Source organism: Sorex araneus, chromosome 2 (assembly GCF_027595985.1).
Source record: "Sorex araneus isolate mSorAra2 chromosome 2, mSorAra2.pri, whole genome shotgun sequence".
Classification (NCBI taxonomy): Eukaryota; Metazoa; Chordata; class Mammalia; order Eulipotyphla; family Soricidae; genus Sorex; species Sorex araneus.
The window spans coordinates 232,151,855-232,168,308 of NC_073303.1; the positions used below are offsets into that span (position 1 = coordinate 232,151,855).

Below are 16,454 nucleotides of genomic sequence, written 5' to 3' on the forward strand. Positions count from 1 at the left end.
CTTGCACGCGGCCGACCCGGGTTCGATCCCCGGCATCCCATATGGTCCCCCAAGCACCGCCAGGAGTAATTCCTGAGTGCAGAGCCAGGAGTAACCCCTGAGCATCGCTGGGTGTGACCCAAAAAGCAAAAAAAAAAAACAAAACAAATTCACAGACATCAAAGCCAGAGTCGCCCCTGGCCGCCTCTCAGGCCTCGTGGCCAGCGCGCCGGAACCCGCCCTTTGGGTCTGGCAGGACACTGGGTCTCCGGAGCCCCCGAACTCAGCACATCTGGGAGGGACCCGAGGGTCGGGGCGGGGCGGAGCGGGAATGTGGGCGGGGCCCTGAAAATTAGGCGGGGCAGCGGGACAGGGGCGGAGCCTGTGCCTGCAGGGTGGGAAAGGGCGGGGGAGTGAGGAGTGAGCGTGGTCTGTGTTTGGGAAGCCGGTGTGGGCGTGGTGTGTCTGAGGGGCGGGGCCTAAGGGGGCGGGCCCTGAGGAGCGGGGCCTTTCTAGGGGCGGGGCCCTATGGTCCTAGCGGCCGTGCGGAAGGGGCTGGCGCAGGTGCGGTCCCAGGTGCGGCCCCAGGTACGGCCGCAGGTGCGGCTCTATCCCCTCGGGCTTTGAACGCCACAGCCCGACGTGCCGTCGAGGTGAGTGCTGGCACCCGCGCGGGGGTGGGAGACTTGGGGTCCTAGCGGATACCCGGGCCATATCCCGGGCGCACGCAGCTCGGGCACTCTCGCTGCCCAGTCCAGGGGTGCGCGCGGAAGGCCCCTGACCCGCGGACAGAGCGCCACCCGCGTTAGTCCTTCCCGCCCGGGCGCTAGGAGAGATTGGGTTAGGTTCGCAGCGTTTAGGCTGCATCGAGGCGCGCGGCCCCCTTGTTTCTCAGTTTCTCCCCAAAGCCCCCTATTCTGCCTGGCGCACCCTCTTGCCCCTTCGTGCCTGGGGCTGGAGGTTGGGGGCAGAATGCTCCTGGTCTCTTTTTCTGGTTTGGGGGCCACACCTGACGGTGCTCAGGGCTGACTCTGTGCTCAGGGATCGCTGGCAAGGCCCCTCCCCCACCTCACCGCCTTGTTTTCCCCCTGCGGCACCTCTGTTCCAGTTCCTGGTTTCCGGACACGGGTGTGACCCCATTTTAGGACGGGACACAAGGATGGGGAACTTGGGGGTGGGAGGGAGGGACCTCCAGCATTGCGTCAGGACCTTCAGGCAGCTTTCCTGGCTGGTCCCCAGGGCTGGGGAAGGAGTTTGGGTAAGTCTGAAAGTGTCCCGCCCCCTGGACCCCACAGAAGGTCGCGGTCCAGGTCTGAGTTTTTGCTTTAGTTTCTGGTTTGTATGTTGTTTGGGGGGGCCCTAACAAGCGATGCTCAGGGATTAGTCCTGGCTCTGCTCTCAGGAATTACTCCTGGCCATGCTCGGAGACCCAGTGGGATGCGGGCATTGAACCCAGGTCGGCTGCATGCAAGGCCAGCACCTTCCCTGCTGTACTGCCACTCCCAGGCCCCAATGTTTGGTTGGGACCTCCCACCCCCACCCCCTGCAGCTGCACCCTGGAGTGGTTCCCGGCTCACCGGGGTCAAACATGTGGCCCCCAAACTTGGGCTCAAACCTTTGAGCCCTCCCCCTACCCCTCTCCCAGGTCTTTTCTGGGGCTCCACTTTTCTGGGTGGAAGCTAAGGTGTCCCTGGTCCAGATCAGCTGGGGTCACTGCACCCCTCACGGGACCTGTAATGTCCAAGGCAGTGGGTACAGCCGTGAAGGAAATGAGCAGGGACAGGTGTGGTCCTGGAGGACTAGGTGGTACACCGGCCCAGCCACCCCCAGGCAGCCACAGCTGCCAAGTGGGATCCTGCCCCCACCTCGGGAATCCAAACGAGCAGGCTTGGCTGGGTACCATCTCCAGGAAGAAGGGAGGAACTGCTAATGGCCACTTCACTGCAAACCCCTTGACCAGAAAGGCCCAGGTCAGACGTGACCTTCCACAGCCCTGCCCTGGAGCTGGGAGAATGGCCTCTGGACTCCCGCCTCCTCAGAGGCTGCCAACCCCTAGCTGGCCACCAGAATAACCAGAGGCAGCTCAAAGTAGGGGTGAGCTTTCCCCTTGCCAGCCTTGTGCCTCAATTTCCCCACCAGTCCTGAGGCTGGTTCTGCTGATGTTTGTCTTATTTATCTGGGTCATAAAGGTCCAGCCAGGAATTTGATCTTGTCCCCCCCACCAAATGAGGTGCTGAGCACTGAGATGGGAGCTAAGAGAAGTTCCCTGAGTTCCCACTGCAGAGCTGACCCTGTGGCCACTTTCCCTAGCTCGGTTCCCCCCTGAGATGCTCTTGAAGGTGAACTGGGACAGGGAAAGGTGAGGGAGGGCTCCCCTCCTCACAACTCTGGGTCCCGTGGAGCAGCTCAGCTTGGTTTAGAATTCAGGGGAGAACACAAACCAGAACTCATGTGAGGGCGAGTGTCTGGGGCCGGAGCCCTACCACTGCGGGGTGGGCACTTGCCTAGCACGCTGCCGACCCTCGTTCGATCCGCAGCACCCCATGCAGTCCCCCAAGCTCACCAGGAGTGATGCCTGAGTATAGAACCAAGAGCCAGCCCTGAGCACCGCTGGGGGTGACCCATAAAACCAAATCAAACCAAAGGCTAGAGCAATAGTAAACCACGTAGGGCACTTGCCTTGCAGGCTTACCACCAGGTCCGTTCCTCAGCGGCACAGGTGACCCCTGAGCTTGCCAGAGTGGCCCCCGAGCCCCCTTAAAAGGGGAATTGTCTCCACACTGCAGCCCTGCTCTTTTTTTTTTTTTTTTTTTTGTATCACACGTAGCAATGCACAGGGGTCACTCCTGGCTCATGCACTTAGAAATCACCCCTGGCGGTGCTCAGGGGACCATTATGGGATGCTGGGATTTGAACCCAGGTCGGCCGCGTGCAAGGCAAATGCCCTACCTGCTGTGCTGTCACTCCAGCCACAGCCCTGCTCTTCGTCAGCAAATCTGGAGTGTGTTTGCGAAATATCCGCTCCCACCCAGAGCCACTCCTCAGGAGGCTTTGTAAGGGGTTATTGGAACTCTGGCTTTCTCTTTTTTTCTTTCTATTTACAAAAGCAATTCTGAACTTTGGGCCCCAGCCCTGAAGGAAGGCTGAGGCTGCAGGACCCAGTTGGTCAGTGCAGTTCCTTGGTGCCCTTTGGCATAGAAGCTGGAACTGCCTCAGAGATGCACTGACTCATGAGTCCCAGGATGCAGGTATCTGCAGGCCAGGCACGCAGGCTGACCTGCTCACTGCTCATTGCCCATTTTCAGGAGGTAGTGTTAACTTGGGAGGCTGATATTTCCGCATTATCGACGCTGCCATAAACCTTCCCTAGTGGCGCAGAAGGATTCTGTTCCCCTCCCACCAGCCCCCAGGTGCTTGACGCAGACCCAAGCCAGGGGAGTCACCTGTCATTTGGTACCTGCTGGGCGGAGAGGGGGCAGGCATGGCAGAGAGGGGGTACCTTGCCCCCTGGTTCCACCATCCCCCTTCCCCACCAATCTGGATGCCCCAGGTGTGGTCAGCCTTGGCTGTGTGGCCCCTAGTGCCAGCAGGTGGAGCTGTGTGTCCCTGAGCTGCAAGTGTGGCAAACTGCCCCTTTCTGTGCGGCCAAAGCATGGCAGCGCCTCCCCTCTGCAGGGGGCCTGGTTAAGAACCCACTGGCTGGAGCTGGAGCATAGCAGGGAAGCTGCCAGCCAGCCTGGGTTCGATTCCCGGCATCCTTCATGGTGCCCCAGGTCCCCCAGTAGTGAACCTTGAGCACAATGAATGATCCCTAAGTACAGAGCCAGGGTGAGCCCTGAGCACAGAGCTGGGAGTGATCCCTGAGCACAGAACTAGGAGTCAACCCTGAGCACAGAGCCAGGAATGAGCCCCAAGCACAGTCAGAGTCAGCCCTGAGCACAGAGTGGGGATGAACCCCCAAGCTCTGAGCTGGAGGTGAGACCCGAGCACAGCCCTGAGCACAGAGCTGGAGTGATCCCCGAGCACAAAGCTAGGAGTCAGTCCTAGAACAGAGCAGGGAGTGAGTCCTGAGCACAGAACCAGGAGTCATCCCTGAGCACCTGAGCACCTCTGGGTGTGGCCCAGAATCTAAAAAAAAGAAAAGGAAAGAGAAGGCATTGCCTCGGGAGCCCCAGCCTTCCCTGCTGCAAACTTCACTTCCCGTTCCCGTGGACCCTGTCTAAGGCCTCCCCGTCCTCCGGTCCTGCACTCCCTGTGCCCAGAGCGGCTCCCCCTTCCTCTCAGTGGGCTTGCAGTCACGTTTTGGGGGTACCAGAATGCGGCATGGTTGGCACTGTGGGGTGGAGGTGGCAGGGCGGCCAGTGTGTCCCCAGGTCAGCAGGCTGCAGGGCCACATTCTAGCTGTCAGGGCTCCGGCCACACCCAGTGGGAGCCCGGTCTGGTGATCAGGGAAACTGGGCCAATTGCGGTGAAAAAATCCTGCTTCCTGGTCCTGCCCAGTCCTGCCCATATGCTGCTGACGTGGGCGAGCAGATGGCAGGGAGGGGAGAGACCCCGGAACCGTCCATGGTTGACGTCAGTGTGTCCCCAGAGCACTGGAGCCGGGCAAGGCTCTGAGATGTCTGGAAGGTTGGTTGTAGGACAACACCCCCCAGGGTGCCGGCCTAGGCCACCCCAGCGCCACCGCACAGAGCACGGGGCCTGCTGTCCCGATGTCCTGTCGGTCTCACTGCCCTCTCAGTCCTGGCCTGAGCTGGAATGACTGGACAGCAAGGTGGACACTGGCCTTGCATGTGGCCAACCCGTGTTTGATCCCTGGTAATGGGTCCCCTGAGCCCCATTAGGAAGGATCCCTGAGCACAGAGCCAGGAGTCAGCCCTGAGCACTGCCAGGTGTGGCCTCCCACAAGAAACAAAAGCACATGCTCACAAATTACCCAAGCATCGGGGGTCTGAGCACCGGGGGTCTGGGCCAGGCTTAGGGGCAGAGAGCTGCTCGGGCCAGCTGGGGCCAGGGCCCCAGGGTCCACACCCACAGCAGAGAGAAACAGCAGACCAAGAGGTTTGAGTTATATCTTTCTTTTTTTGCATTCTTTTCTTTTTAATCTTTCTTTTTTTGCATTCTTTTCTTTTTTTTCTTTTTCTTTTTTTTTAATTTGGTCACACATGGCGATGCTCAGGGGTTACTCCTGGCTCTGCACTCAGGAATTACTCCTGATGGTGCTCGGGAGACCCTATGGGATGCCAGGGATCAAACCTGGGTTGGCACATGCAAGGCAAATGCCCTCCCTTCTGGACTATTGCTCTGGCCCCCCACTTTTATCTTTATATTAATTTAATCTGAGTAGTCTATTTGGAGGAGGCTTGGACCATACCTGCCGATACTCAGGGTTGACTCTTGGCTCTGCGCTCAGGCCTCACTCCTGGCGGGGCTCGGGGGACCCTATAGGGCACTGGGGATCAAGCTGGATGGGCCACGTGCATGGCCGGCGCCCCAGATCTCTGGTTGTTTTGTTTTTTTGTTTGTTTGTTTTTGTTTTTTTTTTTTTCTTTTTGAGTCACACCTGGCGATGCACAGGGGTTACTCCTGGCTCTGCACTCAGGAACCACTCCTGGCGGTGCTCGGGGGACCACATGGGATGCTGGGAATCGAACCTGGGTCGACCGCGTGCAAGGCAAACACCCTGTTCACTGTGCTATCGCTCCAGCCCCCACCTCTGGTTGTTTTATTAATCTCTTTGTACTGGCCCTTCCAGGGGTCCCGGGGTGGTACCCAGACCCCTCGCTGTGGGGCTGCGCCTGCATGAGTCTGGGTGGCCGGCGTATTTTCCTTGACCATTTTTGTCATGACTCTTTGCTTTAGGTCGTCCGCACGCACAGCCTGCAGCCACAGGGCTCTGTGCGAAGCTGGGCCAGGTACAGCCCCCCACCGATGCACCTTTCTTGTGCCTCGCCTCCACCCTGCACAGGCATCCTGAGGCTGCCCTGCACCCGGAGCCCCTTCTTCACCATTCCGGCACTTTCTTTCCCGGCGTGTGTTTGGAGCCTGTGGCATGCTCAGGGCTGAGCGTCCAGGGCCTCCTTGGCGCTCGGGTCTCTTGCAGGGGACAGTGCACTGCCACGGAGCTGGACCTCCCGCAGGCCAAGTCTCTACCCAGCCCCTGGCAGTGCCACCCAGCCCGAAGATAAATCACCTGTCAAGTGATAGCTGAGTTCTCTATCCCAGCTGCCAGAAGTTTCTGGGCTGGGAGAGGCATTTCACTCCACCCTTGTTGTAATTTGTGCTTCTCTAGGAGTCGCAGTTCTGCTTTCTTGTTGGTTTAACAGAGCAGTCTTTTTTTTTTTTTTTTTTTTTTTTTTTTTTTTTTTTTTTGCTTTTTGGGTCACACCTGGCGATGCACAGGGGTTACTCCTGGCTCTGCACTCAGGAATTACCCCTGGCCGTGCTCAGGGGACCATATGGGATGCTGGGATTTGAACCCGGGTCGGCCGCGTGCAAGGCAAACGCCCTACCCGCTGTGCTATCTCTCCAGCCCCCTAACAGAGCAGTCTTTCTGAATCTTGGCAGTGTGAACAACAGGGCCAGGGCCAGATGGGTGTGTGTGGGAGGGGCGGGGGTCCCCTCTGCAGCACCCACCTCTGTCTTCCCTGCAAGCACCGCCTACTCATTTGGGGAAGGGGTCACACTAGTAACTACAGTGTTGGCTGGAGTTGGGGGGTTCCCCAGGGCTGGGCTGGGGACCGAGCCTGAGAGGCATCGGGCTTGCCAGGCGGGGACAGACTGCTGAGTTCTCCCCGAGAACCTAGGAAGGCAGCTGTGTTTGTCGGGCTGTGTATTCAAACAAAGAATACCAAGCCCTCCGCTCTCTCTCTGTCTCTCTGTCTCTGTCTCTGTCTCTGTCTCTCTCTCTCTCTCTCTCTCTCTCTCTTTCTCCCCTTCTCTCTGTCCTCTCGCTCTTGATGTCGGTGGGCCCCGCGGGTGACTTACATGAAGCGGGGAGGAGAAAGACGGTCACTTTCTCCCCAACCGCCTCTACCACCCGGGACCCAGAGTTACTGGGTTCTTGTCTCACTTGCGGAAAAGAATTTCAGGAGTAGACAAGCAGTGAAGTAAATAGATTTTATTTAGAGGTTTCCGAGGGAAGGAGGAAGGGATAAGTGGGAGAGAGAATAGTAAGAATAATCGCTCAAGAAAGAACGTGGGCTTCTCCAAGGGTTCTACACACTCCTACACACATCCTAGCACTGGACACGAAAACATGAAAGTACACATCTCAAGGGGAGAGATGCGGGCACCGCATGTGCTCGGCCATGTGGGCACAAGCAGCACATGGGCTCAGGCAGCATATGCGCGCGCTTCCTTTGTTCAAAGTGTCTTTTATAGGGTTTCTTCAACCTGCCCCCATGTGGGGCTTCTTCCCAGATAAAAGTCCTTGCTAAGGAGGTTACCAGGGAGGTTGGGAGGAGTGGTGATGGTCTTCTTTGGGCTGGATCACATTTTAATCAAATTAAGAGAGAAGTCCAGGGAATTCCAGGAACTTCATGGGGAGGGGTCCAACCTCCTCAGGGTCGGCTGAAGGTCTTATCAGGTCTGTTTTCTGTATCCACAGGGTGAGTCAGTCTCAGGATTCTCCTTCCTAGAGACTTTGTTAATCTAAGTCTCATTGCCAAGGGCCTTTCCCTATCTGCTTGCCTACAACACTCTCACTGCTCTCTCGCTCTCTCTCTCTCCTCTCTCTCTCTCTCTCTCTCTCTCTCTCTCTCTCTCTCTCTCTCTCTCTCTCTCTCTCTCTCTCTCTCCCTCTCTCTCCCACCCCCACCTGTGTTCAGTGGTCTCGGTGGTCTCATGCCACTTCCCCCACCTGGGACTGCCAATGGCAGAGGAAGGAGGAAATGAGGGCCAGGCTGGTTGGTATCAATTGCAGTTTATTCCAATGTCATCTCCATTCTCTTCTGACTCTCCTTCCCCCAATCCTTTTTCTCCTCCCCTCACCCATTCATACAGCCTTAATTATATCCCCAATAGTGCGGGGGGGGGGGGGGGGGGCAGCGGGTAACAGTTACACATAGGTGTGGTACTTCCCTCAGGGGAAGCTTCTCCAAGGACAGATTCTCACCCAGCAAGATGACCCGCCTAAAGGCTAAATACTACCATCTATGGCTGCACCTCTCCTTTCCTTAGTCCAACAGCCATTTAAACACTCACCTTAACTCTGCTCCTTCAGCTTGTAGGGTGGCTCTCCTGGAGACATCTTGCTATAGATCTCAGACTACAGTGCTCAGGCCAGATTAGTCTTTCCTAACTCTGGCAAGGCCCTAATCCAGTTGTTACTCTTTGGATCATGACAGAATTTGTCCATGACCATGCTCTTAACTTATAGTTAAGTATTATGGCACTTGGCCTGGCCCATTTCAATGCCAGGGTGGCTCACAGCTTGCCCTGGGTCCATCCAGTTCCTCATCGGGACCCTGCTTTTGGGGATCTAGGAAGTAAGGGCAACTGAGGCTTAAGTCTAGAGAACAGATGCCTTGGAGTGAATATTATTCAGAGTCAATTAACTCCCAAGTTATAAAAGAGTTATAAAAGCATAGCATTAACTGTCTTCCTTGTGTCTATATAAAAAATGTCATTGTTCAGAAGCAGCTATACAAAGGAAATAAGAAGAGAAGCAATATTTCACTTACAAGTGCAAATGCAGTGTCCTTCCATGGACGTGACCTTACAAGTTGACAGAGTCAAACTAGGGGATACAGGTGATTGATGGGTTGAGGAAGCAGAGCACAAAGAGGCTACAGATGCACTGAGAAGTGGGAGTGCCAGGGGGTGCTGTGGTGGGTGTTGCTAATGAATGTTACTCACACTCTCTGGGCCTGGGACAAAGACAAACCAATGTGGAACCTAAAATGTTTAGAGCTATATTCCAACATCGGATGGGCCATGCCCATGAGAATCGGACTCCCTGCTGGTCTTGCGGTCTGGGGTCCAACACAAGAGTTCACAGCCGCACCCCAAGATAACGTTTCCCTCCCAGACCTCTGCTTTGGGTTCTCCGGGGCTGCCCTGGGGCCTTTGCAATGATTCCACCCCTGCTACCCCTCCAACTCCGCGGTCACCCTCCAACCTGCCTCCGACCCCGCGTGCCCGTCTCACCAAGTCATTGCCGGCACCTTCTGCTTTCCAGGCACGGGTTCCGGGCAGGCTCCGAGTGACAGGGCCACCCTTGGTCGAGGTGACATGTCCCCTTTCACCCTCTGCCCCAAGGGCCTCCCTGGGGTGCCGCATCGAAGAGCAAATATTGGCTGGAAGGAGGAGTGAGGATTGTGAGTGGCTCTGCGCGCCCGCCGCGTGCCCTGCCCCGGGTTCCTGTTCATTTTGGAGGGTGTTTGGTTTGGGGCCACGCTGGCGGCACTCAGAGCCTAGCTCACAGCTCGGGGTCACTCCTCACAGTGCTCAGGGGTCCGTCTGTGCTGAGTGGGGAGCCGTGGCGTGAAGGGCAGATGCCTTCCTGCCTGCTGGCTCCCACCTGACCGAGTCTGGATGGTGAGGGCACAGTGGAGGGCGCTCAGGGGAAAGCTCTTGCCTGCAGTGTGCCAGGCCCTGGGTTGGATCCCCCACACCACCTGCTGCGGCCCCTTCCAAAACAAAATTAGGGCCGGGAGGGAGACAGCAGCGGGGAAGCTTCCAGCCCAGCACACAATTGACCCAGGTTCGATCCTCAGCACCCATGGAGGGTCCCCTAAACCCCACCAGGAGTGATCCCTGAGCACTGAGCCAGGAGTCAGCCATGAGCAACAGCCAGTGTGGCCCCCAAAAGAACAATGCAGTTAGCTTTGGCTGGAGAGATGGTGCCAGAGCCAGGGATTCACTCCGCATCCCAGCGAGCCTGGTTCAAGTCCCAGGCACCACACACTGTCCCCAACAGTGTTCTCGGGGTGAGTCCCGAACAGAGAGGCAGGACTGGCCCAACCCCTGAGTGTGGCCCTGCTCCTTGGCCCCCGCAGAGACTTTCCACCTGGGTGGGGTGGTCCCTTGGAGCACTGGGCCGTGGAGAGCCAGCAGAAAGAGCCCTGTGGGGGTCATAGTCCCCAGGGTCAGTCACAGCACAGAAAGGCCGAGCTTCTCCCCCAAGGCCACACAGCAGAACCAGCCAGTGTCATTAGACTCAGGGGGCAGGGGGCAGGGTGCTGCATAGTGATGGGCAGGCGGAAGCCAGGGAAACAGCGTGGGGGCGGGTCTTTGACAAACAGGAAGCTTCACTCTTCCTGGTTCCGGACAGAGCTGTGCTGCACGGGGGGGCCTCCCTGAACCCACAGGCGGCCTTGATTCTGCAGGGGAGCTCCAGACACCCCTTGCTAGCAGGACAGCCAAGGCAGCTGGCAGTGAGTACCCCAGGTCACTGGCATGGCCCAGGGCCAGATGCTGAGGCACCTTCCACTGCCTGAGGTTGAGGTGGCTCAGAGCTGAGACTCAGGGGGCTGGAGGGCACCTCGTTGCAGGTCAAACCAAAGGAAGGGGGAAAATGTCCAGGTGGGGATGGCACAGGGTCTGGGGTTCTGAAGGGTGAACAAGAGTTTGCAAGAGGGGCTGGAGTGATGGCACGGCGGGGAGGTTATTTGCCTTGCATGCAGCCAACCTGGGCTCAGTCCCGGGCGCCACGGGGTTCCCAGCCCCACCAGAGTGATCCCTGAGCAGGACCAGCCCTGAGCATCGTCGGGCGTGGCCCCAAAGCCAACAGGAACAGTTTGCTGAGGAACATCCTGGGTTTTCTTTTCTGTCACTTACTGGAACGCTCCCACCCTGCTGTGTGTCTGCAGGGAGATCTCCAGGCCCAGGGCTGGGGAGGCAGAGTGAGCCACAGGCACCCTCCGTGGTGGCCTGCGGGAGGGACACCGCCCTGAGAATGGGCCATTGGAGACTGTCTAAAGGGGGAAAGGGAGCTTCCAAGAAAGGTCCCTGGGGCGTGGTACCCGCGGAGCTCTGAGGGGTCTGTGGGGACCCCGTGTCTGGCAGTGACTCAGGTAGCCGACGGGGGCTGGAGGAGGAGGCAGGATAGGACCCAAGTGGCCACCAGCTCCCTCCAGCGCCACCTCGGACCCCACTGTGCCTTTTGCTTTCTGGGTTTGGGGCCACACCTGGCAGTGCTCAGAGCTGGTTTGTGACCGTGCTCAGGAATCACTCGTGGGGGGCTCTGGGGGCCCCATGTGGTACAGAGAACCGAACCCTGGTCAGCTGTGTACAAGGCAAACACCTTAATCCCATCATATTTCTCTGGATCCAGGAATGTTATTGCTGGGGTTGGGTGGGGTGCTCAGTGCGCACTCCTGGGGGTGCTCCGGGAGTGGCCGTCTGATTTTTTTGGACTCTCAGTGCCAGCTGTTCTTTGCAGGAGTATCCCAGGGCCATCTGGAGGCCAGCAGGATGCATTATCCAAGGCTGCAGCGGACCGAGGTGATCCTGGCGGTGGCCCTGGTGACCGTCACCCTCCTGCTGCTCTATTGCCTGCACCAGGAGCCCTTGACCTGTGTGACGGGAGGGGAGATGTCGCGTGAGGATGTGGACCTATGGCTGCCCGAGGTGGGGCCGGCCCCGTCGTGGGGGTCCCCGCCCCCGCCCTGCCATGCCAACATGTCGATGGCAGCGCTGCCTAACTTCACGAAGCTGCCAGCGCAGGTGCAGGACTTCCTGCTGCACCGCCACTGCCGCGCCTTCCCCCTGCTGCAAGCGCCCGCGCCCGCCAAGTGCCAGCCGGCCCCGTTCCTGCTCCTGGCCATCAAGTCATCGCCTGCCAACTATGAGCGGCGGGAGGCGGTGCGGCGCACGTGGGGGCGCGAGCGCTCGGTGCGGGGGGCCACCCTGCGCCGCCTCTTCCTGCTGGGCACCGAGCGAGACCCGCACGAGGCCCGCAAGGTGGACCAGCTGCTGGCCCTGGAAGCGCGCACCCACGGCGACATCCTGCAGTGGGACTTTCACGACACTTTCTTCAACCTGACGCTCAAGCAGGTGGGGGCTGGGACAGCTGGGGGAGCGGGGGGGGGGCAGGGGCGCTTCCCCCTCCTGTGCCCTTATGAGGTCCCATTTCCTCGGTGGGGACAGAAGCGATGCTGGGTCCCCCGTTCCTAGGGCTGTGATGGGGGCCGTGTGTCCCCCAGCACCGCCTTCCCCAGCGGCTCCTCTCATGATGTACATGCGCCACAACCTGCCGTGTCAGGAGGGACCCAGGGGTGCTGGCCACCCCCTGCCCACCCCGTGCCCCTCTCCAGGCCTCAAAGCCAGCCCGTGCCAGTGACGGTGGGTTGTTGAGGACAGCGACCCCTCACGCCCCCTTCCCCCCTCAGGTCCTCTTCCTGGAGTGGCAGAGCACACAGTGCCCCCTGGCCAGCTTTCAGTTCAATGGGGACGACGACGTCTTCGCTCACACGGACAACATGGTGGCGTTCCTGCAAGGCCACGACCCCGACCGCCACCTATTCACGGGGCAACTCATCCAGAACGTGGGCCCCATCCGGGTGCCCTGGAGCAAGTACTACGTGCCACGGGAGGTGACGGCCAATGAGCAGTACCCGCCCTACTGTGGCGGTGGTGGCTTCCTACTCTCACGCTTCACGGCCGATGCCCTGCTCCGCGGCGCGGGCGCCCTGCAGCTCTTCCCCATCGACGATGTCTTCCTGGGCATGTGCCTGCAGCACGAGGGGCTGCTGCCCACCTCACATTCGGGCATCCGCACAGTCGGCGTGCATTCGCCCACCCGCAGCCGCTCCTCCTTCGACCCCTGCTTCTACCGCCACCTGCTGCTGGTGCACCGCTTCCTGCCCTACGAGATGCTGCTCATGTGGGAGGCGCTGCACCGGCCACTCCCGGACTGCGGCAAGAAGGTGCGGATTGACTGAGGGGCCGCGGCGCCCTCCGACCCAGAGGAGCTGAGATCCTGTCCTGTGTGGACTGGGCACTGGTGCTGGGGAGAGTTGGAGGATGCATGGGGCCAGCCAGAGAACTCCTACACATCCTTCAAAACCCACCTCGTGCTGTGTCCACAGTAATCTCGGGTGGATGGGCCCTGGTGCTTGCCCTGACAGCACCACTCTGGGCAGGAGCACTTTACTGGGGAGGTTTTTCTGCTTATTTTCTTCTTGGGTTTTTTTTTGGGGGGTTGAGGGCCACACCTGGGGGTGCTCAGGGCTGAACTCTTACTCCTGGCTCTGTGCTCACCCCTGGTAAGGCTTAGGGGACCCTGAGCAGTGTGGCCCGTGCTGTCTCTTCAGCTCCAGAGAGCAGGTTTCATTTACTTGGGGCACCGGCATGCACCCCTGAGCCTCATGCCAGGTGGGCCAGTGCTCAGGGCCTAGCTGCTGTCACACTGGCCCCCCACAAATTCAGGGTCCCACACGAGTGACCCTGTGGTGCTTTGTCTGACAGATTCTTGGGGCCCATTCCCATCTCGCACCAACATCGATCTTTCATGAGCTACTGGGCCACCATCTGCTGTTGCCAAATATTTTTTGTGTTTTTGAGGATCCCACCTGGCCACCCTCAGGGCTGCTTAGCTGCTCTGAACTTGGGGATCACTCCCAGTGGTACTCAGGGGGAAACCCACGGTCCTTGAACCGGGGTCTCCCCATGCAATGCTGGGCACATTGAACCATCCCCATGCTGGGCGGGTCCCCCACCCCTATCACCTGCCAGCAGCCAGCCCCATCCTGGGCGTGTGGCACTCCAGGTCCTCGGGGGGTTGTGCAGTGCTGAGATCAAGCCTGGGGCCCCGTGTGCTGCCTGGCGCTGGGACAGTGGGACTCACCCCAGAACACAGGAGTGACACCCCTCCCCCATTCTGGCCAGAGAAGTGGGGTTCAGGTTCTGGAGCACCTCTAACTCTCAGCACCCAAGATCAGCCCTCATTTGTTCATTTGTGTGACTTTCAGATTAGAGGGTTCTGTGTCGGCCGGTGCCGCCCCCCGCCCCGTCTTGTAGCCTGCTGGAAGGTGTGTATGTAGAATTTAAACCTAGGGTGCAGAGGGGCCTCAGCACCTGGAAATACAACTGTAAATTCCTAAAGGGCTTAATTCCGCCCAGTACAAAGTCTCATTTCTAGGAATCCCCCAAGACAATGTGTGTGTGTGGGGCGGGGCTGGTCCTGCCCCATGTGCCCCAGCTCAGCCCCGGGAGACTGGGCCCTGTGTGGGTATCGCCAATGGGGTGGAGCCTCCAGGAAAGGGAGCGCCAAGGGGTAGAGCGTCTTGCGCACGGGGCCTTGAGAGTGACCCATCTTTGTGAGGGTGAGGGGGTGGGGCTGGCGCCCATGCCCCAGGGTGGTCATGTCAGGGTGCTGGGAATGGCGCTGGGGCATGTGTCCACCAAGGGCCTCTCAGCTGTACTGTGAGCTGCCCACGGTGAGCCTGTGTCCACTGCAGGCACAAGGATCCACCATGGGGGGCGGTGCACATTGGCTCTGATTGGCCGCATCCTCTGGCGGTCCGATCACTCAATCCCCGAGTCAGGGAGAAGGGAGGGTACTGTAGGGAACGGTCACCATGGGCCACTAAGTGTCCATTTTATGTGGAGGTTCATGGCATCCATCGGAGAAGACAGGACTGGACCCTGACCTTGGTCTGACCTTGGCCAGCAGCACCTTCTGCCCCCCTACACTGCCTTGAATTATTCCCCCTGTGAGTGCTGCCCAGGGCTAGACCCTCCCACTGCCCTCAGGGGCCAGTGAGACTGCAGGGGTCCTCCTAACCCCCAAGCGCTGCCTGGTGTGGCCCCCAAACCCAACTGTCCCCCCAAGAAAGGAAAGCTCTGAATTCTGAACAAATTTATGGACTATAAGGGGGGCGGAGGGGTCAGCGTGGACACAGGGCCAGCAGGCTGCGGCGGGCGCACCCGTGGAGGCAGCAGTGCTGGGCGGGGTTGGGGTCAGCAGCCCGGCTGCGGCGGCTCCTAGGCAGCACCATGTCCCCGTCGGCCACCAGATCCTGGAGGTGTCGCTGTTCCAACCACTGCAGCAGCTCCCCTGGGCACAAACAGGATTCAGAATGGGGCTCCGGGAAGCCACCTTAGAGCTGAGAGCAGTCTGCTTTCCCGCACGAACGGACCACGTGACGGAAAGGGGGTGCTTATCATCCCAGCTTGCAGCTGGCACCCAAAAGGTGTCCACGCGTGCCTGCTCCCACGGACACACCCCACTGCCCGCCTGCTACAGAGAGCCCCCAAGCTCTCTGTATCCTCCCCCCGGGGCCCCAGGCTGTAGACACCTGCCGGGCGCGACCCCCCGCCCTATGCGGGGACCCAGGGGCGGCTCCCGGACCTTCATTTTTTTCTCCTTTTTAGGCTTTTTTGGCCACACCCAGCAGAGATCGGGGCGCTCCCGGTAGGCTCCTGAGACCCTGTGCGGTGCCAGGGACGGGCCGGCCCCGCCCTGCGCTACCCGCACCCCGCACGGCAGCGGGTCCGAGCAGTGGAGAAGGCGGGAGGTCGCGGCCCCGGGCCCCGCTGGCTCCCCGCGACCCGGGCGTCCTGGAGCCGTCCTGCCCGCCCGCCCCTCACCGACTCACGGTCGCCGCCCGCCGCGGACCGCGCCTCCTCGGGGGACCAGCGCGGACCCCCGCACGCGCGCACCAGAGCCCGCACCAAGCGGTGGCCGCAGAGCCTCTCCGGCGCCTCCGGGCCGGGCGCGGGGCCCAGGGCCAGGGCGGCGCCCAGCAGCGTCAGCGCCCAGGGCAGCGCGCGGGGGGCCATGGCAGCGAGGACGCCGCCCGCCCGCGCCCCCTTTATAGGCGCGGGGCCGCCCAGCTGCAGGCCTTGGAGGGGCGCACAGCGTTCCCAGGGCGCGGCAGGAGGTCGAGGGCGCGCTCAGGGCCGGGGTCCCGCCTCCCGCAGCCCAGGCCTTGGCGCCGATGGAACCGCTGGGGCCAGAGGTGAAACCGACACGGAGAAACCAAACATCCCGAGTGTAGACCGGGCCGTCCGAGGGCCCGTGCCTGCACGTGGCCACCCTGTGGGCTTCCCTGGGCACCGCGGGGGGTGGCCCCAAGCAAAGCAACAACGAAGGTGATAGCGGAGGAATGGCCAGCCAAAGGCAATGGACGCCGACCATGGGCGGGGAAGGGCACGGGCTGGGCAGGGCACTGGACCAAATGAAATTTGAAAAAGAAAAGAAAATTAAGGGGCCAGAGGACAGGATGGGGGGAGGGCCCATATGGTCCCCCAAGTCCCTTCAGGAGTGACTCCTGAGCTCAGAGCTAGGAGTTAGCCCTGAGCACCGCCTGGGGTGGCCCCAAACAAACAAAAGACAAATTTAAAGGCTGGTTTGGGGGTTCCGAAGCCCCGTTGTACTGCACCCCCCCACCTTCCAGCCCAGTCCTCTGAGCCCTGAGCCCCCCTCCCCCCCTGCACAGAGCTGGCCCCCAGCCTTGCCCTCTGAGCCCCACGCGCCCTGTTCCTTCTACCCACCAAGAACTTCTAATCAGCAGCCCCGGCAGGGA

The 16,454-nt window shown here is 60.1% G+C and overlaps 2 protein-coding genes across 2 annotated transcripts; one reads left to right on the plus strand and one right to left on the minus strand.

Annotated features, from left to right (window-relative positions):
- The first annotated feature begins 535 nt into the window (after positions 1 to 535).
- Positions 536 to 13,973, plus strand: B3GNT3 (UDP-GlcNAc:betaGal beta-1,3-N-acetylglucosaminyltransferase 3). Its single transcript, XM_004616858.2, has 3 exons — positions 536 to 632; positions 11,366 to 11,979; positions 12,315 to 13,973. The coding sequence occupies exons 2-3, from the start codon at positions 11,398 to 11,400 to the stop codon at positions 12,864 to 12,866; spliced, it is 1,134 nt and encodes a 377-aa protein (XP_004616915.1). The 5' UTR covers positions 536 to 632; positions 11,366 to 11,397; the 3' UTR covers positions 12,867 to 13,973.
- An 840-nt stretch (positions 13,974 to 14,813) lies between these two features.
- INSL3 (insulin like 3) lies at positions 14,814 to 15,708 on the minus strand. The gene is made up of 2 exons (XM_055124600.1): positions 15,525 to 15,708; positions 14,814 to 14,983 (listed from the first exon to the last, which is right to left on the minus strand). Exons 1-2 carry the CDS (start codon positions 15,706 to 15,708, stop codon positions 14,814 to 14,816), a joined length of 354 nt encoding a protein of 117 aa, XP_054980575.1.
- Between the last annotated feature and the right edge of the window lie 746 nt (positions 15,709 to 16,454).